This window comes from Meriones unguiculatus, chromosome 7 (genome assembly GCF_030254825.1).
Source record: "Meriones unguiculatus strain TT.TT164.6M chromosome 7, Bangor_MerUng_6.1, whole genome shotgun sequence".
NCBI lineage: Eukaryota > Metazoa > Chordata > Mammalia > Rodentia > Muridae > Meriones > Meriones unguiculatus.
In genome coordinates, this window is record NC_083355.1 from 5592736 (window position 1) to 5618865 (window position 26130).

The 26130-nt window shown below is 53.7% G+C and overlaps 1 protein-coding gene across 3 annotated transcripts; it reads left to right on the forward strand.

Moving 5' to 3' along the window:
- Nucleotides 1-52: 52 nt before the first annotated feature.
- Mxra7 (matrix remodeling associated 7) lies at nt 53-25692 on the forward strand. 3 transcript variants are annotated; one of them, XM_060386335.1, is made up of 5 exons: nt 53-384; nt 10903-10966; nt 14568-14661; nt 15729-15808; nt 18796-20054. In XM_060386335.1, exons 1-4 carry the CDS (start codon nt 121-123, stop codon nt 15760-15762), a joined length of 456 nt encoding a protein of 151 aa, XP_060242318.1. In that variant the 5' UTR covers nt 53-120; the 3' UTR covers nt 15763-15808; nt 18796-20054. The 3 variants fall into 3 exon arrangements, with proteins under 3 accessions (XP_060242318.1, XP_060242317.1, XP_060242319.1); XM_060386334.1 differs by lacking the exons at nt 15729-15808; nt 18796-20054 and adding an exon at nt 22129-25692; XM_060386336.1 differs by lacking the exon at nt 15729-15808 and having other exon boundaries at nt 56-384.
- The last annotated feature ends 438 nt before the right edge of the window (nt 25693-26130 follow it).

Here is a 26130-nt window from a genome sequence, read left to right on the forward strand (position 1 = left end):
ACCTTAAGGGTGTGAGGGGCGTGGCTTGAGCGGGACTCCGCCCCTGGGCGTGGTGTGGTGGCGGGGCGCGGCGGGCTCCCTCGGGGTCCCGGCGGGCGGGCACTCGGCGGCCGCGGCGCGATGGAGGCGCCGGCCGAACTGCTGGCCGCGCTGCCCGCGCTGGCCACGGCGCTGGCACTGCTGCTCGCCTGGCTGCTGCTGCGGCGTGGGGCGGCCCCGGCCCAGGAGAGAGCGTCCCCGGCTGAGGCCCCCGGGGCTCCCGCGCCGCCTGAGCCTCCCGAGCCCTGCGCCCCGGAGCCCGCACCCGCAGAGCCGTGCCAGCCCGAGCGCGTGGCGGAGCCGGGGGAGCCCGAGGCCGAGGAGCCAGCGGCCGAGGGGAGGCAGGTATGCACCAAGGTCGCCGTGGGGTCCCCGAGAATCTTGCTAGCCGGACCTCCCCAGGAAGGGCCGAGCCAGCGGCCGGCAGGAAAGGAAGGTTCCTGCGGCTGGGACGCTCCATCCTCCCCCAAAGTGCCTCCGAGCACTGTGCTCTGGAGCTGGCTCCCTCTTTCCCCGCCCTGGCCCTCCCGGGCCTCCCACGGTTCTTAACACTCAGCTCTTCACCCTCGTCTTGCTCCGCTTTTGCCCACCCGAGCTTATTATCCACGGACACACGCCTACTCCAGGGTCTGGATTGGAGTTAGCTTACTCTTGACAACACAGTACTTTGGGGTGGGGTGTACAAGAAGAAGAAGAGAAGTTGCCTGTCTTTTAGGTCAACTTGAAATCCAGATTCCAGAGTCAATGTGGGCGTTGTGTGAGGCTGGGAGGACCGAACTGAAAGGAAAGGCACTCACTGAGACCTTGTTATTGTCGTTTCCAAACTGCTCTTAGGGGTTGACACCCCCAGTCCTCACCCCCTGGGTTGCGGGGGAGCCTGGCCTGTATGGAACAAAAGGTGCAAGAAGTGGCCCTCTTGCATCGCAGCTGATACCCCAAAACCACCTTCCGCACCTCCTGGGAGCCAGCCATTTACTGACCAGTCTTCCGGGCACCTCTCTCTCTCTCTCTCTCTCTCTCTCTCTCTCTCTCTCTCTCTCTCTCTCTCTCTCTCTCTCAGATGCATCTCTGCAGACTGGGATTTCACAGCGCCAGGCCAGGCCACCCGCTCTGGTCAGCTTCTCACACTTTGTTCTTCTCCTTAGCGTTGCTGGGAGGGCAGGATGGACCATACGGTGGAGGCTGTGGGCTCGCTGCTCTGCTGTCTGGTCAGCTTTTCTCCGGTGCCTCCTCTGTCCCTTGCTGGGTACAGTGGTTTACACAGGAGTGCAGCTCCTAGGACAGGAGAGGGGCAGTGAGCCTGGGTTCAGCCTTTCTCTGTGCTGACTCTGCCAGACCCCCTACTAGCAGGCTCTTTGCTTGACAAGTGGGTGACTAATTGTGTCATTAGAATGGCTTCTAACTAGCCCTCAACAAGGCTGTGAGGAGAACTATTGTGTTCGAGCCAGGGAGAGTGGAGGTCTTCGGCCTCCGGTGAGTGGCAGGTGGGTTTGGGATTCCTCTCAGGCCGCCATTGGCTGTCTCTATTGGCTCTGTTTCAGGTTGTTCTTCTATTGCCCAGTAGCAGATTCTATGCAAAACTCCAAGATTTCTTTTGCTTGTGTGTGTGTGTGTGGGGGGGGATATCTTGATCCTTTGGAGTACGGCAATTTCTTTTTGGTTTTTTGAGACAGGGTTTCTCTGTGTAGCCCTGGCTGTCCTGGACTTTCTTTGTAGACCAGGCTGGCCTTGAACTCACAACGATCCTCCTGCCTCTGCCTCCCTAGAGCTGGGATTACACCCTGCTGGGCAATTTCTTAAGAAGGCTTTTCTTGGCACTTGTCCTGTAATGGGGTCAGAGGTAGTATTGAAACGGGGCCCTTCACATAATTTACCCAGGTAGGCACTTTGGATTTTTTTTTCCGGTTCTGGGTTGGATGGTTTGATTAGTTGAGACAGATTCTTGGCATGTAGCGTGGGCTGACCTGGAGCTCAAGTCTGTGTAGTCAAGTCAAACTCACAGTCCTCCCCCCTCAGCTTCCCAAAACCAATGGTTTAAGCTGAGTAGCCTGGTGACTGAGTCTTTGTTCTAAGCACTTGGGAGATGGGAGGGGGAGTAAGGGGAGGCAGATTTCTGTGAGTTCAAGCTGGTCTACAGAATGAGACACCATCCCCCAAAGAGGGTGGGGGAATCCTAGGATTACAGGATGCCTTGCAGGACAAGGTACCATGCAGGGAGTTCAAGATGGCAGCTGAGCTTTCCTGAGAGAATCCACCCCGCAGGAAGGCAGTTTCATCATGTGGAGGTCAGGCGCATCTCCCGTGAGTATGGGTGGCACTAACCAGTTCCCCCTGCTCCTGCCCTGAAAGTCGAGTGGGCAGCGCCCTCTGGGAGATACAGGTATCTTTGTGTCCCCTCCACGCCTCCCAGTAGTGTGTGGGCTTTAGTGCTAGAAATAGCTTCTTAGAAACTGTCTAGAAACAGACTCAGGCTTTTCCAAGTGTTCCCAGCGCTTTCCTCTGGTGTGACCTGCACTTCGCGCTGCCTGGGGAGGGGCTGGAAGAATGCCCCCAGGGAAGATAGCTCAGGTCGGGATGGGAAGCTGCAGCTGGATGGTCCCTCTGTGGAGGCCTCTTTCATGGTCTCTAAGTGAAAGGCTGCAGCCGGGCTCAGGGACCACCCCCTACCTGCTGTTAGCATGGAAGCCACTGCCCTTGGGAGGCTTAACTCAGCTCCCCCCCCACCCCAATCCCCTCTTCATTTTCCATTAACTACTTCCTTCCTAATCCAGTCTGCTTCTTTCCCAGTAAAGCCTGGGCAGCCTGGGGCAGCTGCAGCCTCTGACTCACAAAGCTGATTATTGAGAAGGCTCTGGAGCCCAGGGAGGGAGGCAGCCTTCAGCTGCTGCTGTAGATCATTTGGACAGCACTCCCTCATGCAGGCTGGGTGCCCTCAAGGCTGGAGACCAGGTGGTGGGAAGAGGCAGTTATAGACTGAGGCCCTGGGTGCAGACCGGGGAAATGGGGGTAGAGGCCGGGGGAATGGGGGTGAAATGGAGCAACCTGAGGTCAAGCAGGTTGCTCCATCTTCCTCCCCACTCCCCAGAAGTTTCCAGCCAGAGACTCTGAGAGAGCAAAGCAGTATTTTATTAGAATAATAACATTCTCCCGTGGAGAGTACTCAGGGCCAGCAGTAGGAAGCATGATGCGCACACCTCGCTCCCACAGAGAGCTGTGAGGCAACAGTGTCCAGACAAAAGCTGTTCCTTAAAGCCAGGAGGCAGAATTTATTTTATTTTATTTATTTTTAAACAGGGCTTCTCCATGTAGCCCTTGGCAGTCTATAAACTGGCTGGTCTCACAAAGATCCACCTGCCTCTGCCTTCTGAGTCCTGGGATTAAAGACATGTGCCACCACAGCCTGGCATGTGGTCTTCAACTCTTGATCCTTCTACTTCTCCCTCCCACGTGTTGAGATTACAGGCTATACCAAATAGTGTGTTTTTAGAAAATCTTTTATATGTGTGAGTGTTTTGGCTGTATGTATGTACAGCACAGAAGCCAGAGAAGGCAGCAGATACCCCCCACCCCTAGAATGGGAGTTTCTGAGGGTTGTGAGCCACCATGTGGGCGCTGGAAAAACCCACCCTGGATTCTCTACAAAGTAGCCAGTGCTTTTCGCCACTGACCTGTCTCTTCAGCCCTAGAGATCCATTTCCTAAAGGTGATTTTGTGTGTGTGTGTATGCGCCATATGCATGAAAGGGGCCTACAGAGGTCAAAAGAGGGGAGCTGGAGTTACAGAGGGTTTTGAGCTGCCACATGGGTACTGAGAATTGAACCTGGGTTTATAAGGTGTGTGCCACCAGGCCCGACAACCTAGGGTTTATAAGGTGTGTGCCACCAGGCCCGACAACCTAGGGTTTATAAGGTGTGTGCCACCAGGCCCGACAACCTAGGGTTTATAAGGTGTGTGCCACCAGGCCCGACAACCTAGGGTTTATAAGGTGTGTGCCACCAGGCCCGACAACCTAGGGTTTATAAGGTGTGTGCCACCAGGCCCGACAACCTAGGGTTTATAAGGTGGAAAGAGAAAACCAATTCCCACAAGTTATCCTCTGACCCTGGTGCCTAGCCCCGACAAACAACAATAATTAAAGGCACCTTTTACATTTGAAATTTTTATTTTAAATGTATGTTTTTGCCTGCATGTATGTCTGGGCACATCTGTGTGCCGAGTGCCCTCGGAGGTCAGAAGAGGGCATTGGATCCCGAGAACTAGAGTTAAGGATAGGTTATGAGACACCACGTAGGTGCTGAAAACTGAACCCTGGTCCCTAAGAGCAGCCAGTGCTCTTCACCTCTGAGTCATCTCTCCAGCCTCTAAAGGTTTCTTAATTGGTGAAAAAAAAAAAAAAAAAGCCAGAGACTGCAGAACACCAAACCATGGATAGGGGGAATTCCTGGAATAGTTTTTCTTCCTGGGAAGATTCTTATTTTTTGAGTACTCAGAGTCTGGAGATAAATCTCAAAATATGAGAGTACCTCCCCCCCCCCCCCCAGCAAGCCTCCGCTCTGGGCTAAACCGCTCACACCTCCCACTCTGAGGAATTCCAAAACTGGCCTATCCTCTGGTCAAAGCCCTCAAGAGGTTTTAGAAGCAGCCCACCTGTTGTTGGTGTGTGTGTGTTCGGGATGGGACTTAGAACATGGTTGGCAAGTGCCCTGTGCCAGTGAGTGACAGCCCAACCTTCTGTCACATTCAGTTTTTCAAAGCCATCCCGCCTGGTCTTCCCAAATGAGGGACTGCATTCTCCAGCTCTCTCACGTCTGACTTCATCAGTCCCTTCTTGATTTTTGTCTCTGTCTCAGCTCTGTTTATTCTGAAGTAAGACGGCTGGACCTCAGCCTAACATTTACAGCCTTTTGTGTGTTTGCTTCATTCTGGCTTTATGAAGCTCCTGATGGTCTTTAAACCCTCTTCTGGGAGCATTGCCCAAAACTGTTGTTATTATTATTTAACTTTTATTTTGCCCAAATCTGTGAGATTGAGCCTGTCCTGCCTGTTCTCTTGTGAGTGGGTTTGCTCGAAGCTGGTACATGTGCCCTTGGCTGGGCTGTGTGCTTAGGGCCTGGGATGGTGTTTTTTAGACTAGATGTCTGGACGGGGTAAAGGTCAGGGCTGTGGGTGCAAGCCAGAAGAACAACGAGTCGGTCCATCTCTCTGTCTCAGTCTGCTCCCCACATACACACATCTCTCTTCACCTCCATACCCCACCTTCCCTGCACTATAAGCTAACCTTTTACCCAATGCGTACAAGCCATGTGGATAAGCATGCTCCCCGGCTTGGGGTCTCGCCTTCCCCCGTCCCTCTCCCTGTTGGAAAGGTTCTTGTCTGTAATACCAACCGAAGGGCTGTAGGGCCTTCTCCACCACTGCTGTCTTCCAGAGCACTGCAGCCTCCATTGCCCTGATGAGAGTGAAGGACACCCAAATGCATTCACGAAGCCCTCTCCTCTCTCCTGTGGGCACCCATTTTCCTCAGGTGTCTGTCATCTGTCATTGTTTTCCCTGTTCCCCATACTTTTCCTCTCCTCACTGCTCCCTACTGAAATCCGGGCCTGTCTTGCTCCCCTCTTCTCTCTGTCCCCCAAGTTTTCTTGCCTGTCTCCCAGGGCCTACTCCCGAGGGAGCAGCTCTCTGTAGTCTTGCTGGCTGCTCTTCCACGCTGTGCTCTTGCAGGCTGCCTGATAACCTTTTCCCAGGCTCCTGCTGCCCTAGGCTGCCCAGCTCCTCCCAGGCTGCCTTTCACTTTTATAACCCGGAAGCTACATCCCAGCTTTCCTGCTTGAAGCCTGCGCAGCAGGGTAGACTCCAGCCTTTAAGGCTAATGGGCCTTGATCACAGTTCTTCCTGCCCCCACTGAGGCCACTGGTGTCCTCCCGGTGCTCAAGCCCTTATCTAGACTAGGTGTTGACTGACTGGCGTGGAGTGCCCAGCTTCTGCATCTATACAGGCCCTGCTCACAGCCTGCCTCCATGCCCTTGACCACGTTAGCAGATGTAAATCTCTCCCTCCCTTCCTCCCTCCCTTCCTCCCACTCTCTCTCCCTCCCTCCCTCCCCATGCATCATCCTATTTGGCTCCCCTCAGAGCACTTAACCAGCATGAGGTCACCTTTTATTTTTGAGCACATTGTCTGTGCAGAGGAATGTCTGCACACAAGAATGAGAAAAGGCCTTTGCCCACAAGGCTCACCACCCCTTCCCCATTCCTATGATGGGTCCATCATACAGCAGGCACCTGCGAGGCCTTTTTCAATAAAGAACGTGCAAAACCCACAAAAATCAGAACAAAAACTTGCTGCTAGTTCTTCCCCAAAGGCAGGTTCAATCTCCTTGTCTCTAACCTCAGTGGGAGGTAAGCAATCTTCCCTCCCTGCTCCTGGTCTAGCTGGCAGCCCCAGCCCCAGCCCCAGCCCCACCCCCGGAGTTAGACTGCTCTGTAAAGGAGTGAGCTTCCTAGTGTGACAAGTGTTCAAGCAGAAACTGGAACCTTTTTGGTTTTTCCAGAGAGGGTTTCTCTGTGTAACAAGAGCCCTGGCTGTCCTGGATCTCACTTTGTAGACCAGGCTGGCCTCGAACTCACAGTGATCCACCTGCCTCTGCCTCCTGAGTGCTAAGATCAAAGGTGTGCACCACCACACCTGGCAAAACTGGCAGATGTTTTACACTGGGTTCTGTCCATCTGATCTGTGGGTTCTGGTGTCTGTCAAAGTGCTAAGTACTTTTGGCCTGACAAGGAGCTCAGTGCATGAAGCCAAAGAGAGCTGCTCCTTATAGGGAAGCCTTGGCTCTCTCACCGTCCTATAGATACAGGGTCCAACATGGCTCAGAGCTGTCAGACCCTGTAATCTGGGGGTCCTCTGGCCAGACAGAGGAAGTCAAGGGACCCATGAGTGGCTGTAAAGACTGCTATACCTAACTGGTGCCACACGCCTGTAATCCAAACACTTGGGAGGTGAAAGCAGTATTGGAAATTTAATGTCATCCTCAGCTGCATACCAAGTTGGAGGCTAGCCTGGGCTACAGGAGACTCTGTCTCAAAAACAAACAAAGAAAAAATTTAAGATGGCTCCTTAGTTAAGAGCACTGGCTGCTCTTCTAGAGGACTTGGGTTCGATTCTCAGCATCTACATGGCACTCACAACTGTCTGTAACTTCAGTTCCAGGGAGATCCGATGTTTTCTTCTGACCTCTGTGGCACCGGACAGGCACATGGGACCAGACATACACACAGGCAAGACATCACGCACATCAGACAAAGAGTAGAGACTGTGGTTCAAAGGATTGCCTAAAGTGCTCCCAAAATAGGCAAGATTAGAGGAGAGTGGGCCCTGGGCCTCAGGGAGGCCTGAGTGGGCCAGCAGGAAATGGAGAACTCTCAGGGAGTGAGGGGGAAAGTGGGGTCTTGTCTGAGGTTGTGATGCAACGAATGTCAGGCTGTTACCCAGAAATGCTGGATGGGTTGTGAGGACCAGCTTGGGACAGATGGATGGTTCAGTTCTGAACAGTTCCTTGCCCTAAGAGGCATGCCTTCTCATCAGCGGCAAGTGTAGAGGTAGTGAATGGGTCCAGGCGTCCTCCCAGAAGCCTTGTTTGGAGACGGGGCAGTGACCTAAGTGCTCAGGACCTTCTGGGGAGAAGGGTTCCAGGTTTGAACTGGCTGGCACAAGCAAGCTCTGCTTTCCCACCATACTGTCAATCCCCCTATCATGCAAAGATGAAAACTAAACATTCTGGTAGCGGGGAGAGACCTGCGGGCAGCCTCCTCCATCCCTACCTGCTCTGCCTTTTTCTCCAGGGGGTACCCTCTGAAGAGGTCGGACCAGACAGCCAGGCATGATGATGCACACCTTTAATGCCAGCACTTGAGAGGCAGAGGCAGAAGGATCTCTTTGAGTTCCAGGCCAGCCTGGTCTACAGAGAGAGTTCCAGGACAGCCAAGGCTACACAGAGAGACCCTGTCTCAAAAAACCAAAACAAAACAAAAGGAGTTGGAACCAGACTAAGCTCCACCTGCCTGGTGGGGCTGTCACCATGTAAAGCCGGAACACCCTGGGTTACCTCTGGTGGCTAGCCACGGGGTTCCTGCTGATCTTGTGATCTTGTCTAGATGGATCTAGATGGGTAGGATCCATCTCCTGGGGTGGAAGATGGAACACACACACACACACACACAGTGCATTGCTCTAATCATCCAGAAGCCTGCCTGACCCTGCCTCTGCAGTGCTGTCTGCCTGGGTCCGTGCCGTTGCTAGGTGGAGACTGTCTGTCTCTCACTGTCCCTGGAAGAAACTACCCAGGGAAGATTATCTCCGAATACAGGCGGTTAAAACAGTGTCTGTTCAGTTATCCCGAGCCGAGACTCAATGGGGGTGATTAGCTGTAGCTTTGTTTTGGTTAGAAAGCAAGCAGATTTATTTAGTACACTGCAGAGGGCAGCAACAGAGGAACTGCCTGTGAGGTGATTGGCTTGGAGCTGTAGCCAGGCCTGCTGGGGGACCAGCCAGGATGACATCAGCCTGTGTTACAGCGTTTTGTTTTCACCAGGTTGGTTTTCTGTCACCGGAAGCCTGACGTATGGGCTTGCCAGGGCCGCTGTAGTAAAATGCTATGCGCCGGGGCCGAAATGACAGCAGTTTATTTTCTTGTAGCTCTGAGGTCAGAAGTCCAGAACCAAAGTGTTGGCAGGGCGCATTTTTCCTGGAGCGTCTCTCCTTGGCGTGCGTGTGACCTCTTGTGTGCGTCTGGGTTTTCTCTGATAAGGATACCAGACCTAGGACTGTGACCCATTCTAGGAACTGGGGAGGTAGCTCGGTGGATAAGAACCCTTGCTGTGCATGCGTGAGGACGTGAGTTTGAATCCCCAGCACCCATTTAAAAGCAACATGCGTGCATGCACCTATAACTCCAACCTGAGGGGGTCAGAGACAGGAGGATCAGTGCTGCGTTTTGTCTGCCAACCTAGATCCAGGTTTGGTGAGATCCCTACCTGAAGGGAACAAGGCAGAGAGTGAGACAGCACAACATCCGACATGAGCATAGAAACACACATGTGCACACACGCACACACAGGACTCTATCCTGAAGGCTATTTTATTGTATTTTATTTTATATTATTTTATTTTAACATGGAGTTTTGCTGTGTAGCTCTGGCTGACCTGGAACTCATTATATAGATCAGGCTGCTCAAGAACTCACAGAGATCCTCCTGCTTCTGATTGTTGAATACTGGCACTCAAGGCCATGACGCCATGCCCAGCTCCCGCTGTCTCTCTTGAGACGGGGCCCTCTCACTGAATCCAGAGTTCACGAGTTGCCGAGGCTGGCTAGATGGTCAAAGGCTCTGTCCTTACCCCCCCAACCCCAGCACTACCAGCAAGTCCTTCTTCTTCATGGCTGCTGGGGATCCGAATGCAGTTCTTCAGGTCTGTGTGCTTTGTCCATCTCCCCAGCTCCCTTTTAATTCCTCCTGACGCTTTTCACAGTGGGAGTGTGCAGGCAGCTCTGCATTCCCGGTGTGGTATCCGTGCATGGCAACTTGGGACTGGTGGACATTCTGGAGGCTGTGCTAGCCAACTGAATTTAGCAAAGACATACTTAACTCTCTCCCAGTTTCCAGTGTTGTATAAAAGTCCCAGATAGACAGATGTCCCCAAGTCTAAACAACAGAGCCTTTGGAGTGAGTCCCCTGTCAAAAGGGATGTCTCCTTTTTCGACCCACTCACCTCCCTTCACTGCAAAGATACTTTGCTGTGCAAAAAACTGGGGAGGTGCCTGGTTGCCTAGCACACAGTCTTGCCAGGGCTCGGAAATGTGGCCTCTACACAGCCTGCACCTACAAGCTGCTCAGTGGTGGGTGCTGCTCTGTTGTGGGGCCTCATCTTGCAGAGGCCGGATGCTTCTTGGGGTATTTGGGGCTCCCCACACCTGTGTCAGCCTTTGCCTCCACCCCCTGCTGCGAATTTCTGCCCACACCCTCCCCCTCCAAGCTGAAGTTTCCACACTGGCCTCCTAGGCTTCCTTGGGCCTCTCGGCCCCTGCCCACACCCTCCAGTCCAGCATAGCTGGCCGGTCACATGTCTCGCTCATCCTCAAACATTCCTGAGGTTGAAGTCACCCTTTCACCACCAAGGCCATCCCAGGACGGGATGTCTCTCCCCAGCCATCTGTTTATTGAATCCATGTGTGGGAGAGACCAGGATAAGGGGATGGAGTTCCAATTTTGGGTAAATGGTCACTGAGCTGACTGGAGACAGAAAATGACACTGGAAGGAGCGAGGAAGGCTGCTAACTCGGAAGAATTAGGCATTGAGCTGGCCTTGGCCCTGCGCAGTGCAGCTAGCTTTCTCAGGACCTGGCTTTGCCTACTAAGGTGAGGGTGGGAATTCCACCACTTATCAAAAGGGTAACCAGGGGCTGGAGAGATGGCGCAGTGGTTAAGAGCACTGGCTGCTCTTCCAGAGAACCCAGGTTCAATTCCCAGCATTCACATAGTGGCCCCCAACTGTCTATAACTCCAGTTCCAGGGGAATCTGACACCCCCTCACTCACAGACACATATGCAGGAAAACACCAGTGCATATAAAATAAAAATAAATAAATAAATCATTTTTTAAAATGGTACCCAAATGCCTGGACAGGCATTACCTGGGAATGGCCAAACTTGAGGGTTTGTGGTACGCAGAGTCCTCCATCACCTCCTCCTCCTCACCCCTGAGTCCAGGTTTCACCATGGTTGCCAGGCATGCTCACATTGGACCTCAGAGATGTTTTGGCTAGCTAAGCCGCACTGACCCCTGCCCCCTCCCATTGTCTCTCAGGATGAAGAGCAAGACTCAGACAGTGAGACAGGGCCCCCCACTGAAGAACCTGAGGAAGAAGATGGTAAGCGGAACCCCCACCCCGAGCTACTGTAGGGGAGACGGGATCTAAGAATTGGGGGACCAAGCGGGTGAGAGGGGCCATGGGATGATCGGACCAAGGCTGTGCTCACCCTCACCTTCCTGCACACCACCTTTGTCTCCATTTCCTGTCTGCAAAATCAGTATCTTTGGATGGACAGGGCCCCCTTAGGGGTAAAAGCTCCCTGGCTTTCCCTGGCTGCTGGGTCTCTTCTCCCCTCTCCTGGCCATGACTGTCTTTCTGTTGGCTCTCTCTGCTACATTTTGTTGGGGGCCCTTGCAGGAGAGGGAGGCTGCCTCTCCTTAGCCCTGGGTGGCTCAGACAGGAGAGAAGGAGCCACAGGAACCAATGAAACCAAGAGGCCCCCATGTGTTCTAGACAGACAGACAGACTGGCTGGCTGGCTGGCTGGCTGGATGGATGGATGGATGGATGGCTGATCTGTTACATTTTATATCCTTCAAAAAGAAACTGGAGCAAAAAACAAAAACAAAAAAAAAAAAGCAGTAAAATGTTAATATTTGTTAGATCAGTACAGTGAGTGCACAAAGATATTTCCTTTTTTTCTTTTCCTTCTTTCTTTCTTTCTTTCTTTCTTTCTTTCTTTCTTTCTTTCTTCCTTTCTTTCTTTCTTTCATTTTTTTTAAAGCAAGACCAGCTGTAGCTTTAAACCAACTGCAGGAGTGATGGGAAGCAAGGGGTTCAGGAATGGGGTAACTGAGGCTCCTGTGGATACCTGCAGTGATGGAGCCCACAGAAGCCCCTAGGCCCTCCAGAGAGTGAGCAGAGCTGTGGTTTCTGTCAGCCCAGCATCTGCAGCTGCCGAGGCGCAGGGGTGGCAGGTGGGGATGTCAGCCCCTGGCTGCTCAGGCCCATGCTGTCCACTCCTAGATCACCAAGGAAGGGGTTAACAGTAACCGTGGCCCGGGAGTCAGTCTGGGCCATGGATACCAAGGTCCTATTGGTGACTTGAGCGTGCAGAAGGGAGGTGGAAACTGGGTGCAAACAAAGTGAGAGCACCCATCGGCCATCATTCCAAGCCTTGCACCCAACCCCATGCCTACTCCTGAGTTCCCCCTTCTATTCTGAGCCGCTGTCCCTGGACAGCCCGCAACACTCACGGCCTGCCGCCCATAACCAGGCAGAGGGAGAAAGGCCAATGGTCTCAGCTGGAAGCAAGACTGCCCCCATCCCCCCACCCTCCCCAGCCCCGCCAGCCCGCCTGCATAAGCAGCCCAGCCTCCCAGGCTAATTGATTAGTGTCGCTAAAATGACTGCCCCAAGATTCGTGATGCCTGGAAGAGGATCCCCCACCCTGTACGCACTCCCGGGGGCTCTCACACCCAGCCCTCCTGCTCTGACAAAATTGGATTGGGCCCACCGTGTGTGATTAAGTTAAAGCCTGCATCAGTCAGCTGTCTTGGAGGGCTGGAAAAGCATCAGGCTAATCAGACCTGTCCCACAAACCAGAATCCAGACGTGCACCAGGCTGGCAGAGCTTTTTACATTTATTTTTCTAAACCAGTAGCACAGCGACCCAGATGTTGAGGTTCATTGGTTTTGTCATTTCTTCTTCTGGCTCCGTCCTGACGGTTGCTTGCAAGCTGGAGCCGCAGCTGTGGTCCCTGGCATGCAGGATAGTCAGGGATTTGGGATGAACAAAAGCCTCCTCAGCATGAGTGCTGCAGCTCTGGGCATCACACTGGAGCTGCTCAGGGAAGCTCCTCCATCTCTGGCCTCATCAGTCCACACCCTGGACATGTAAAACTCTCGGTTCCTATGACCCAAACCAGACAGAGTGGAATTTCCTGTGCTTATGAGCTGAGCTGGGCAGAGCTTAGCCTGGTTGGGGTCATGGGGTTGGGGGAAGGCTGCAGAGGAGAGCGGAGAGTTTCTGAGAAGGCAGAGGACAGCCCAGCTCTACTTCAGACCCCCCAGGACCACCACCTCAAGAGTGAACCCCAGATGACCCATAAGCCTCTATACCTTCACTCAGAGTCACCTTGCCGTCCTGTCCCCTCAGTACAGTTGGCCTGGAATTTGATGTGGACCAGGCTGGCCTGGAACTCACAGAGACCTGCCTCCTCTCAACTCCCGGGTGCCTCCATCAACGGCCCTCTGGGCAGTCCCCTCCCACCTCAGCCAGCCTTGTGTAGGACCAGCTGCTGACTTGGGTCTTCACTACTGTGTGTTTGTCCTCTGGTCACTACAGCACCTCTAAAAGCTTGTGGGACGATTTGGGGAGCAAGGCAATCCTTGTAGAGAGTAGAGATTGCTTCCGGAGGAAGGCCTGGGGCCTTGGACAGCTGGCTAGGTGAGGATCCCAGTCCTAAGTGAGGATTGAGGAGGGGGCTGCACAGCCTGTGCAGAATATTTGGGTTCTGAGTTCATCTCTGGAGCCTTCTTCCTCCAGCCAGGAGAGGATCCTAATCACAGCAGCCTTTTCTTTCTTCTTGGTAGCATCCGTGTATCTGATGACGTGAGTGGGGAGCCTGCCCGGCTGTGGGAGGATGTGGTGGTATCTCAGACTCTCGGAGAGGCAGTGGGAAGTTCCAGAACAGCAGCTGGAAGAGGAGATCCCAGGGTTGGCTGTCGCCACTGCAGCCTTTGTATCTTAACAGGCGTTAGAAAGAAGCCAGCCCGCCATCCTTGGTCTCCTGGGAGGCTGGCTGGATTAAGGGATACTTGGCTTTTCCATGTTGCTCTGCAGCTCTTGCCTCCCTCTGCCAGGGCAGTGGGTCACATGTCCTGGCCCTCCTCTGCTCCCCCTCCCCCGTCAGACCTGCAGATCTGCCCTCCTCCTAGTCAGCAGGCACTGGAAGGCTGCTCTTGGGCACTGGCAGTCCGCCAAGCCTGTTCATTTGTGCATCCCGCCATGGGCCTGCTGTATGCCTTCAACTGCTGATAAGCTGGGGGAGGGGAATGGATAGACTGGGCCCGTCTGTCCCAAGCAGAGGAAAAGGAAGGTCTGAGTCCCTGGGGCCCAGTGCGGGCAGGCATGTGCTTCCTGAGATGTGAATGGTGTTTGCTATAGGTCTGATCAGCGTAGCTGGGGTTGGAGGAGGCCTTGGTGGCTGGAGGAAGCCTCGCAGGCAAACAGCTGCTGCTGTTGACTCCAAGACCCACAGGCAGCTCTTGGCTGGCTGAGCCTGGCCTGCGGAGAGAATGCCATTTGGAAGATGGAGCAGCACAGGGCCTGGTTTCTCTCTGGATGTCTGTTCCATCTGTGTCTCCCATGTAAGAAGCCATCGGAGGTCACAGAAAGTATAGGGTGGGTCTGGGGTGACGAGATGGTGTCGCTGTGTATGTGGCCCCTCTGAAGCTGGGGCCGCACCCAGGCTGATACAAGGACTATGCGTGTAGCTTGTTGGCCTCTCTTTCTATTCTTTTCTTTTTGTGTAGTCCTGGCTGTCCTGGAACTCTCTTTGTAGACCAGGCTGGCCTCAAACTCAGAGATCTGCCTGACACACACACACACACACACACACACGCTGCGCACTCGCACACAAACGAAAACTAAGCAAGGAAAGGGGATACTGCTGAGCTTCCTGCGTCATCGGTCAACTTATCCACTGTCCCCACAGGAGCCGCCTTTTCCTTTAAGTACAGCCCTGGGCAGCTGAGGGGAAGCCAGTACAAGAAGATGATGACCAAAGAAGAGCTGGAGGAAGAACAGAGGTACGCTGGAACCCCAGCATAAGGACCAAGCGGAGCGAGCCTCCTGCGCGCGGGCCCCACCCTCTTTCCTTGGTTTATTGTTGGGGGGGGGGTGTCTTTCTTTTTCTGGGTAGTATCCAGCCAGCATCAATCAAAGGAAGAAGATCCCCTGGGACAGGCGGCCCAGAGGAGAGGGCATACCAGGGAGTGTATTTCTTGTATTCTGCCTGGAGCCTCCCCAACGTGGGGGGAAAAGGGAGGGAGAAAAAAAAAAAAAGAATGAGGCGCTAGAAAATGGCCTGGAGCAGCCTCACTGTTCGCTTATGCGTAGCATGCCCCGACAGAACCAATTTGTCACTTGAGGACAGAGCAGGATTCTTGGTGCTCATCCATCTGGCTCAGCCTCCCTCCCCGGGCCCACACCCTCCGTGCGTGTCATTCTCTGTCTGCTCCGCCCCGCACAGCTTGAGGCAGGTGGACAGCTTCTGTTTCCTGGAATCTGGAATCAGGCCGCTCTTCCCTCACCCACCGGAGCCCCAGCGTGTCTCCAGGCTCCCCTCAACATTTTATCCGGACTGCGTGGGTGGGTGGGTGGTGCTTGGAAGCAGTGGAATGGCCAAGGTGGTCACAACGAGGCGGGGGGGGGAGGTTTGCACCAGCCCAGCTGTGCCCCCACTGTGGGCCCCTGCGACCCCCGCCCCCAGCAGTGTGTAAGCGGAGCCTTTGCATTATTATAGTGAAGTCTCATGGAGAACGGCACCATTTTCCCAGTCCTGGCACCCAGAGGTGCTGTGGGCGGGGGGGGGGGGGGTAGCCCCAATTCGCCAGCGTAAGCAAGGAGTAGATGGCTGACGTGGGAGGCACGGCTCACCCAACCTCACCAGGCTGCTCGAGGGACACCCGCATTCCTCTAGCATCACAGCCGCCCTGCTTGCAACATCCTGTCTTCCTGCCGGGACGCTGCTGCCGCCTCCTCACCCTGGGGGCAGGGGGATGCCGGTGTTGGCACAGGCGGGAAGAAGTCCCCGACTCCCAGGATGAGGACACTGCCCCTCGAGGTGACCACATTCGCCGCCTTTATATTTCAGGATTGAGCTGACCTCTGACCTCACCTCCCTGTAGCAAGCCCCCTAGTCCTGGGCCACAAATGTTCTCGCAAACCCTTGTGGTAAGGAGGTTGGTTTCGTAGACTAGCAGTGCTAATGTGTCCCCAGCGCCAATGAAGTGGTCTCGACCCCCACCCCACCGCCTCCATAACCAATTAATGCATTTCGTCCCATCTGAACCTGCCTGTCCTTCCCGTGCACGAGGACTTCCAGCCACAAAAAGAACTTCCCCAGGGGAAAGGTTCCCAGAGGCCAGTCAAGTCCCTGGAGGACCTAAGGGGCCAACTGGTTTGGGTGCTGTTATACCTCCCCAGCCCCCAGGGTTTCTCTGTGTAACCCTGGCTATCTTAGGCTTGCTTTGTAGACCAGACTGGCCTCGAACTTACAGAGCTCTGCCTGCCTCTGCTTCCCTGAGTGCTGGGATTACAGGCATGCGCCACCACGCCAGGCTTTTTTTTTTTTAAGTTTTATTTACTTATTATGTGTACAGTGTTCTGCCTGCATGTATGCTTGTGCACCAGAAGAGGGCACCAAATCTCGTTGTAGATGGTTGTGAGCCATTATAGGTGGTTGCTGGAAATTGAACTCGGGACCTCTGGAAGAGCAGCCAATGCTCTTAACCTCTGAGCCATCTCTCCAGCCCAGGTGCTAGTGTACTTAAGCAGGGACCATCATCTCTGAGGCCTGGAGTGCTACTGGAATGTATGTACATCTTCTGAGGTGGCTGATGTGGCTTTGTCTCACCCCAAGGAGAGGCAGCTGGTTGTACAGCGCAGGACAGAAACCCTGAGGGCATCTGTATGCCCTCCAGGCAGGCGGGATGCTGGTCTTCAGAGCTGGGCTGCAGACCAAGGCTGTCTTAGAACTTCAGCTCCAGAGCTAAGAAGTTACCACAGCTCCTGCCACAGCACTGGCCGGAGAGGGAGAAGGCGGCACATCCCTGGCGATGGGGCCTTGGCAGCCCTGTGACCTCGTTCCATCCACTTAGGTCGATGCATTGTGGCCTTGAAGAGCTGCCATAGTAGAGCAGTTAGGCACCAAGTCTGGGGTCTGTCACTGTCCCGTGTGTTCGGAGCTGAGGCCAGCAAATGGAAAGGCAGAGTTGCTTCTGTGTCATTTTCAAAGACTCCCCACTGCCTGAGGGCCTTCGCCTCCCAGTCTCTGGGGGTCTCCAGGCCGATCAGATGTTGACCCTTGGCTTGCTGGAGATTGTGCCGAGGAACTGCTCCGGGGGTGAGGCAGGGGGAGTCCCTGACTTCTCCCCTGTACAGGGAGGTCCTCGCTGTGTGCAGGGAGGGCCCGTGGAGGTCCCAGCAGGGCCTGAGTTCACGTTCATTCCATTTCCCTACCCAGCATGCTCCCTGTGGCTCTCACATGCCTGCCCTGCCTGACGCCTGCTTGCTCCCTCCTGGTCCCTGCATGTGGCCCCAGCCAGAGCTGCCTGCGGGGCGCCCCCGGCCACGCCTCCTGCGATGCTTGGGGTTGCAGAGGCTGCTCAGTTTGGCTTCACCCGTCTGTCTCTGGGTTTTGGAGAGAAGATAGCTGCGGGACAGATCTGGACCCAACAGAATTTGGGGAATGGCCCTAGAACTGTCCTCTAAAAAAAGAACACCAATGTAGGGCCGGCCAGTGCAGGTGTCTGCTGCCAAGCCTGACGACCTAAAGTTTGAGCCCCGAGACCAATGTGAGGGAAGGGGAGAACCAACCCGTGTGAACTGTCCGCTGACTTCCCCATGCACACATCCCCAAAACACATGCTCACACGTCTGTGCAAAACAAATAAGAATGTAATAATAATAATAATAATAATAATAATAGTAAACCCATTCACATTACCATCACACTAACGAAACTGCTCTCAGGCCGCCAGGGTGCCTGTCCGCTCTGTCTCTACCAGACTGCCTCTTGCTGTACCTTGCTCACTGGCAAGTGTTGCGCTGTGGCCTCCTCACCTTGAATGATTAGCTGGGACACCAGAGCTGCACCTAGGACCCAGTTCTGCAGGGGCTCCCTGTTCTGTTTTCCCAGGCTTGATCACAGGTCCGTAGGGAGTGGGGGTTAGGAAGCTGGATGTCCCCGTGGGTTGTCTGATCTCGATTGAGAATTCCTGCTCCTGGATCGGCTCAGACAAAACTCCTGTCCCGGGCCTGGGAAGTGGGAAGGAAGCTTAAGTCCCGGCTGCCATGCTCACTAACGTTTTTGAGGTCCCTCTAGGAGGCACGCCTCCCCCCTGCTCCCCACATTGGCTTGTCCCTGCCTCTCTCTGAAGCATCTCTTGGGGGTGCCACCTCTCAGTGTGGCTGGGATCACTGGCTAGCGGACTTTTGACAGTCCCCCCTGAGCAAGACCCCTGGCTGGCTTGGCAGCTTGGCAGGACATCCCACCTGCTGGTTTAAGAGGAAAGGTGGAACCCAGCTTCTGCTGACAGTCAGGCCAGGCCCCTCAGTGCTGTGGCTGACCAGCTGAAGGACTGTCAACCTTTAACTCACGGAAATGAACAGGACCCAAGAGGAGGGTTTTTTTAGGGCATGTTAGGGCAGTTAGGACCTTCCTGAAGGAATAATGGCTGAAAGTAGGCATTGACTCAAACTTCCAGGAGAGGGCGCCAAAGTCACAAAATCAGATCGTTTGCCTGAGGGTGTCCAGGGTTCGGCCCTTCTGGGGAACCTTGCAGGGTGAGGTGCAGGGCCCTCATGGAAGGCAGAGACCCAGGCAGAAGGAAGCAAAAATTATTTAGGCAGTAGGAATGTCATCAGTGTATCCACACAGCCAAGAATTGACACAATCATTGCTGTCGGCTCTGTTTCTCAGGAGCTGGACGGGGCAGGCAGCCACCTGGCTGTGTGTGTGTGTTGGGGGACTCAGGGGGGCTGTCACAGCAAAGTATGAGGAGCAAACTGCTGGTCTGAGAAAGCAGCAGGGTCTAGCGCGGGCTCTGCAACTCCAAACACCCCCCTTCGCGTCCCTGTGCCCGCCCTCCTGTCTTGTGCTGCTTCTAAAGTAAACTGAGCGAGATACATGACCTTTTTCTCCCTATTTCTCTTTACAGAACTGAAGACTAATGAAGGTGTCCTTAGCCTCCTCATGAAGGCTTTCTTTCCTTTTGACATCCTAAAAGCTTGAGAGATTACAAAAAAGAAAAAGAAAAAAGGACCCCTCTCCCCAGAGGAGCCCATGCAAGCTTGGGACTGGGGAGAGTTGGCCTGCAAATCTGCTGACCTGTTGACTCGCCCTCCCCCCCCCCCCAACCCGGGGCTCCCCTAGGCTGGCTTTGTCTCTGTCTCGCTTGGAGGTGTTTATGCTAGGATGGGAGCCTGCCAAGAGCACCGCTCAGGCCCTGAGGTTTTCTTACCAGTCATGATTGCTCCCCACCCCTCCTTCATGCCCAGCCCGTTCCCACAATCCCTCTGTGCTCTTGTTCTCACTGAAGCCAGACCTCCAGATTTGAGAAGTAACAGACAAATGAAGTGAAGCCCATTGATGCGGTCAGGGATGTCGCCTCCAGAGGGCCACCCCCCCCATACACACACGGGGGCGGGGCACTTTCTCTCTGGCAGGAATCACCCATGCCAGGTACTAGCTTTAACATGGCCTCCCTTTTTGCCCACACCCACGCCCCAGGAGTCTCGGGTCCAACTGTCTTGGTACTAAGAGGCCTTTTCACTAGTGTTCCTACCAGCTCCGCCTAGTCCCCACTTCTGCTTGCAGAAGCAATAACAATAGAAGCTTCCGGTAGACTACTGGATTGAGCATTTTGTAGGGTTTTTTTCTAGATGACTTAGGACCTCACCAGATAATCACCTACCAGTCCCTGGCTAGTTTTTCAGAATTTTATATTTGACAGTATTTCTACCAAACAACTCTGAAGTCCTAGACTTGTTGGCAAAAACATTTTTTTTTCTTTTTGTAAAGCACTAAGTTTTTAGAAGACTTTCCATTTAATAGAAAACTGGACAGTGTCCAGCATCGACTCCTCAACCGTGTGTTCCTGGCGGCCTTCTCTCCTGCCTAATGATTTGGGTCCGGGGCTCAGGGCTGACCAGGCGGCAAAGCGGCAGCCGGCAAGCACTCACGGCCTTTGACGCAGAGCCACGTGACCAACAGTCACACTCACTTCTTCCTAAGTAGCAACTGAAGTCCCTGTCTAGCTGGGATTTCCTCCGAGGAGTTGTGACTTCCGCTGGCTATCACTGGCTAGGCTTGTGTGGAGGCTTGAGCATGGCTTGTGGGCAGCAAGCCCCTCACACTGCTGGCGGCTTGGCTCTCCGTGTTCAAGCCAATAAACGTCAGGTCGAGGACCTTGGTTACTGTGCGTGTCTTCCGTTTGCTTTGTGAAGCCTACTCCCATTTTGACGCCTTTAATGTGCCAGCAGAGTACATGCGCACTCTGATTAAAAATGCACAGCCTGGGGCTGGAGAGAAGGCTCTTTAGCTAAGAATATTTGCTCTTGTGGAGGACAAGCCTGGCAGCCAAATGGTGGTTCCCAACCACCCATAACTCTAGTTCCGGGGGTCCAGTTCCCTCCTCTGACCTCTTGAGGACACCAGGCAAACACATGGTACACATACATACATGTGGGTGAAACTCCCATAGAATTTATTTATATTTGTGTAAATATAAATAAATGATGAAATAAATAAATGACACAGCCCCGTGGGTATGGGGTGGTGGTGGCAGCACGCAGCCGTGAGCCCAGTACATAGAGGCAGGTTTTACGTACTGAACTTCAGCCTGGCAGAGTCTACAAAGTGAGACCCTGTCTCAACACCTCCCCCAAAAGAAAAACCCCAGAATAATAACAATAAACACACAGCCCTCACAGCCCCCTTAATGGACAGTCCACTAAGGAACAGTGTTTAACGTGCATCGTACAGCGGTTTCATCCACAGCTCTCTGCACCCTCTCTGTTCGCCGCACCCCTTCTACACACAGTAGGGTATGGAATGCACCCCCTTTGCCCCCTAGTCCCCTTACAGAGCTGACTGTAGATCTAGTTTGCCCAGACCAAGGAGGGTAGGAATTAGGACGTCAGTACTCCAACTTCTGGATGCCACTGGAGACAGAAAACCGTGTGTTGAATGGAGGATGTGGGGCTGGTTGGAAGCATAGAACTTACAGACTGTTAGAAGGAATGTCAAAAACATAAGACCTGGGCTGGAGAGATGGCTCAGAGGTTAAGAACACTGGCTGCTCTTCCTGAGGTCCTGAGTTCAGTCCCAGCAACCGCACGGTGGCTCACAGCCATCTCTAGTGAGATCCGGCGTAAATGCAGGCAGAATGCTGTATAAGTCAGACATAAACAAACCTTTAAAGAGCAGAAGCCCTAACCTGGGGCAGTGGCGCACGCCTGTAACCCCAGCACTTGGGAAGCAGCGGAGGTGGATCTCTGAATTCGAGGCCGGCCTGCTCTACAGAGTGAGTTCCAGGCAGTGCAGGGCTACAAAATGAAAACTGTGGCTAAGATCCTGGCACACCAGTACCATCCTCCAGGCAATCCAGTGGCCAGCAGCTTTGCTGAAGGCTGCGTGGTTACGATGGACCTACAGCACAGCTGCAGCAGACATGACCTGGGCGGGGGTGGGGGTGGGGTGGGCGCTGGCTGAGATCTGAGTCTGCACTGTGGTTCCAGTTCTCTCCAGGCCCAAAGCAGTAGTGTGTCATGGAAGGACAGGAACTCAGAGTCAAGAACGGAGCCAGGATCCAGCGGCCAGCCGTGCTGACAGGGCGCTGCAGCGGAACAAACAGGACCACACACTGTTCTGGCTTCAGCTGTTCAGCCCCGCCCTTGATGTTTGCTATGGGAGTCACCCTGTGTTTGGTCAGATGGTGTGCCGGAGCCTCATAAACCACAAGGCTGCCGCAGAAACCATGTCAACACTGAGGCCCGTCTGCGGCCGCACCCACCCTGTGCACATGAGGAAGAGGGGCCCCTTCCTCTAGGCGGCAGAACCCAGGGGGCTCGATTCCAGCCTGCCCGTTCCATCACTCTTGCCTGCGCATCTGTGTGCCCCCATTTCCTTCGCTTCTGGCTCATCCTTTGAAACCAAGGTTGCTCCTAACCTTTTTTTTTTCCTCTCAGTACCTCAAACCACTTAATGAAACAGGGCTCTCTTCCTCCGCACCTCACAGTGAGTTGCAGATCAACTACAGGCCCATTAGGAAGCTGTAGGCCCATCAGGAAAGCGAGGCACAGTAACCCCGAGACCTGGGTTTCCGGGTCGAGTGTGTTAGTGCAGACCACCATCTGCATTGTAACAGTCTTGCGCTGAAAGGCAAAAGCAGTTAGCAAAGAGGAGAGTCTCCACCGGGGAGGCTGCCCAGCCCCCATTGCCCCCAGCTGGGCCGGGAGCACCCTCTTCCTCTCACCCTCTCTCTCGACAGAGTCCAGAAAGAACAGCTGGCCGCCATCTTCAAGCTCATGAAGGACAACAAGGAGACGTTTGGTGAGATCTCCGAGGGCGACATGCAGGAGCAGCTCCGGCTCTATGACATGTAGGCCTGTTGCCCAGCAAGATGTGACCCAGGATGCCCAGACAACCCTGAGAGGCCTGCTGCAGGCGGTTGTGATTCCCGGACTTCTGAGGGGCTCTGAAACAAACAAACAAACAAACAAACAAAATGTGTGCTGTGTAAGGATTGGCTTGGTCCCTGCAATGTATATATCAGGTCAGAGGAGGAAAGCCCTGACCCCTCTGGCTTCAGCTTGCTGGCGATGGTCCAGCTGTGCTATAGAGCTGGGGCAGGCGGTCCAGGAGAGCCGATGAGGGCGTTCCATCACTCTAAGCTTGCACCCTAAGCACGCTGTGTAAACAGGACATGGGGAGATAGACATTACTGAGTAACACCGAAATCTTCATTATGCCCACGGGGTATTTCTGCAAGCACAGGGCGGCAGCTGAAGCAAGCAGTAGGGGAGCAATAGTTTGGCCAAAGCCCGACGGAAGGGCTCACCCGAAGGCGGAGCAGTGGGCTCAGTAGAGTTGCTGCCATTGCTGACGCCTACCCTCATTGCAGCCATGCCGTGAGCATGTTTACACACGGAGAACAATGCTGGGCACTGTAGACAGAAGAAATAAAACGCACAGCAGGATCCTGGGGTGGAGCCATGTGTGTCCTAAGTTCAAGGTCCCTGAGGTCCATCCCCAGCACCAGACGCCCTCCCCTCCCCGGCCCCACCCAAAAAAATGTGATCCATACCTTTGGTGAGGCTAGCCCCCTTTAGAGAAGGAGAACTACTAGAAAGCATTCGAGAAAATGCCCAGGTCCTCTGGAATAATGCCTGGGGTTCCAGGGTGGGCAGGTCAGCGATGACGGGGGTGGGGACCACAGCAGCTCCTTCGTGCCCCCAGTCCTACTTAGTGTCACCCCACTTGCCAGGAAGTGCTTTTTGTTGTTGTTTTTGTTTGGTTTGGTTTTCCAGACAGGGTTTCTCTGTGCAGCCCCGGCGGTCCCAGAACTCACTCTGTAGACCAGGCTGGCCTCCAACCGACAGAGACCCACCTGCCTCTGCCTCCAGGGATCCCAGGCACGTGCCACCGCCACCACCTGGCTAGTAAGTAGGAAAGTTCCTAAGACCTATTTTTTATTTGCTAAAATAAAGACTACATTGACATAGAGACACACCTCAAGCTGTGGGGAGCAGAGTTAACTTCTTAGCCATTTTTTAATTGTGTGTGTATGGATTGTGTGTGTGAGTGCAGGCGCCTGGAGAGATGGCTCAGCAGTTAGCAGCGCTTGCTGCTCTTCCACGGGGCCTCCATTCAGTTCCCAGCACCCATGTCAGGCCGCTCACAGCCTCCTGGCACTCCAGCTCCTGCACAAGACCCTTCTCCACTTGCCTCCGTGAGCACCACTTTCATAGAAGTGTATCTGCAGCCTCGGAAGCCATTCTCAGGTGAAGGAGGAAATGAAGCCATTCCTGGCGTCACTGGCAAGCTTTAACACTGAACGTTCACTCCACCCCGAGAGCTCAGACCACAAGGAAAGGCCTGTCTTCTCACCAATGTTGAGAGGAAGAAAAACCGTTACCATCGGGCCCTTACAAGCAATAAGGCAGGTGTGATGGTTCACGCTGAGCATCAACTTGGCAAGACCCGGAGTCACCCAGGAGACACAGCCCTGGTGCCTCTGGGAGGCTGCTTCCGGAGAGGTTTAACCAAAAAGGGAAGGCCCACGCTGAATGTGGGCGGAACCGGTCCATGGGCTGGAGTCCCCGCTGGACAACAAAGTGCGCTGAACACGGCCCCCACCCCACCCCCCACCCCGCTTCCTGGCAGCAGACATGGTGCCTGGTCAGCAGCACCCTCCGCTGTGACCTCACCGTAACCGACAGATCCCCTGAACTGTGGGCAGAATAAACCTTCCTCCCTTGACTTCCATCTTGTCATCTGCTTGGACACATGGATGAGGAATATAACTGACACATCAGAGGAAAAAGGGTAACAGACAGAGCAACTTGCTTCACAATTGTGAGGCTAGAACTCTGGATCCCGGCGACTGTGTCACAAGCTGGGTGTCCTACAAATGCCTGTGACTGTAACCTCAGTTCTGATGGGGGTGGAGGCTGCAGGCTTGCTGGGGCTTGCTGTCTTCCCGCTTGCCTGAGAAGGTGCAGGGTCTTGGTTCAGAGAGAGAGACCTTGCCTCAAAGGAATAAGGGAAAATGACAAGGCGACACTAGATGCTCCCTTTGGGACTCCATTTGAACAGGAAGGCATGCACACACACTCTTACACATACATACTCATGCTTACACATGCACACACAGAAAAAGAAAACAAAACTTTTTAAAAAAGAAAAAAAAAAAGAAAGGAGGCCATTCATGGTGGCATACACCTTTAATTCCAGCTTGTGGGAGGCAGAGATGGAGGCCAGCCTGGTCTACATAGTGAATTCTAGGACAGCCAGAGCTACACAAAGAAACCTTGTCTCAGAAAACCAAAATAGTAATGATGATGATGATGATGATGATGATGATGATGATGATGAGCCTCCAAACTTGGTGACCTGAGCTCAGCCTACACATTGGAAGGAGAGAACTGATGGTTTTCTATTGTCCTCTGACCCCCGCATGACTGCTGAGTGTGCCTTCCCCAAATGCACACACACAATTTCCAAATAAATAAATAAATGAACGCAATTTTTAAAAAAAATGAGGCGGGAGAGGCGACTCAGTAGTTAAGAGCACACACTGCCGGTCCAGTGGACCCAAACTGGCTTGCCAGCACGCGTGTTGGGTGGCTCAAAACTGCCTATAACTCCTTCTGCATGGAGTCTGGAGCCTTTGTCTGTTCTCTGTGGGCACCTGCACACGTGGCACACACACATAAATAAATCTTAAAAAAAAAAAAAAAAGATGAAGAAACCCAGGACAGGAAGGAGATAGCAAACAAAGAGGACGCTCGCTTGGCAGGCCACACGGAACATTCATCAGGAATTCTAGTTCCTGGGCCAGAGCCACAGAGGTTGAAGAAAACAACCCCAATGGAATGTCCTTCCGATTGAGAGAACCTCCTGGGACTCTGGGCTTCTGTCCAACCATGGGAATCAGCCTCAACGCCTTTGGCCACTCACACTGAACTGGTCTGCCTCTTCGCTCTGGAACCCGGCTCCTGGCTAGGCGCCCACACACACAAACAGCAGTGGCTTGTCACTACTGACACGTTTGTATTGGTTCAATTCCATGTCCAAGGCACCGATGTCTGGTTATCAAGCCCTCGTTTGGAAGGACGGTTCCAGGCTCTTCTTTCCTTAAAGTCGCTGTGTACCTTCACATCTGGGCAGAATTAGCTGGCTCCAGGCTTCCTGTGCTGAGAGTCCAGGCCCCTGGGCTGGGAGGAAAGATGTGTCGCACCAGACCTAGCCTCCGAACTTTCATTAAGGATGAATTGCTTCGGGCTTTTCCCCCCAATGTAATTATAAATAAAAATAGTATTATTGTTTTGAATTACGTATGTTTACATGAGTGCAGGAGGCTGTGGAGGCCCGAAGGCTTCAGGTCCCTTGAAGTTATGGGCAACTGTGTGACAGCCAGTGCGGGTGTGGAGAAGGGCACTTGGGTCCTCAAACGCAGAGATTCACCTGCCTCTGTGTCCTGAGTGCTGAGATTAAGGGTGTGTGTCACCACTGCATGGCCCTCCATGTGATCTTTCAAAAAGAACTTTTTTTCACTCTTACTTTCATGTGTGTGAGTGCTTTGCCTGTGTGTGTGTGTCCTGTGTTTGCCTGGTACACAGAGACTGGGCATGGGCCTCAGATTCCCTGGAACTGTGAGCCCCCGTGTGAGGGCTGGAAACCAAACCCAGGCCCCCTTCTCCTAACTGCTGAGCCGACTCTCCAGCCCCTTAAATATTATTTTTAACTCGTTTAGTAGTTCGCACCTGTA

Bases quoted from the DNA above. Each gene is read 5' to 3' on its own strand.
- Mxra7 (XM_060386334.1), top strand. From the start codon at position 121: ATGGAGGCGCCGGCCGAACTGCTGGCCGCGCTGCCCGCGCTGGCCACG. The intron at 385-10,902 runs GTATGCACCAAG...ATTGTCTCTCAG, and splicing joins CAGCGGCCGAGGGGAGGCAG to GATGAAGAGCAAGACTCAGA. The intron at 10,967-14,567 runs GTAAGCGGAACC...CTGTCCCCACAG, and splicing joins AGAACCTGAGGAAGAAGATG to GAGCCGCCTTTTCCTTTAAG.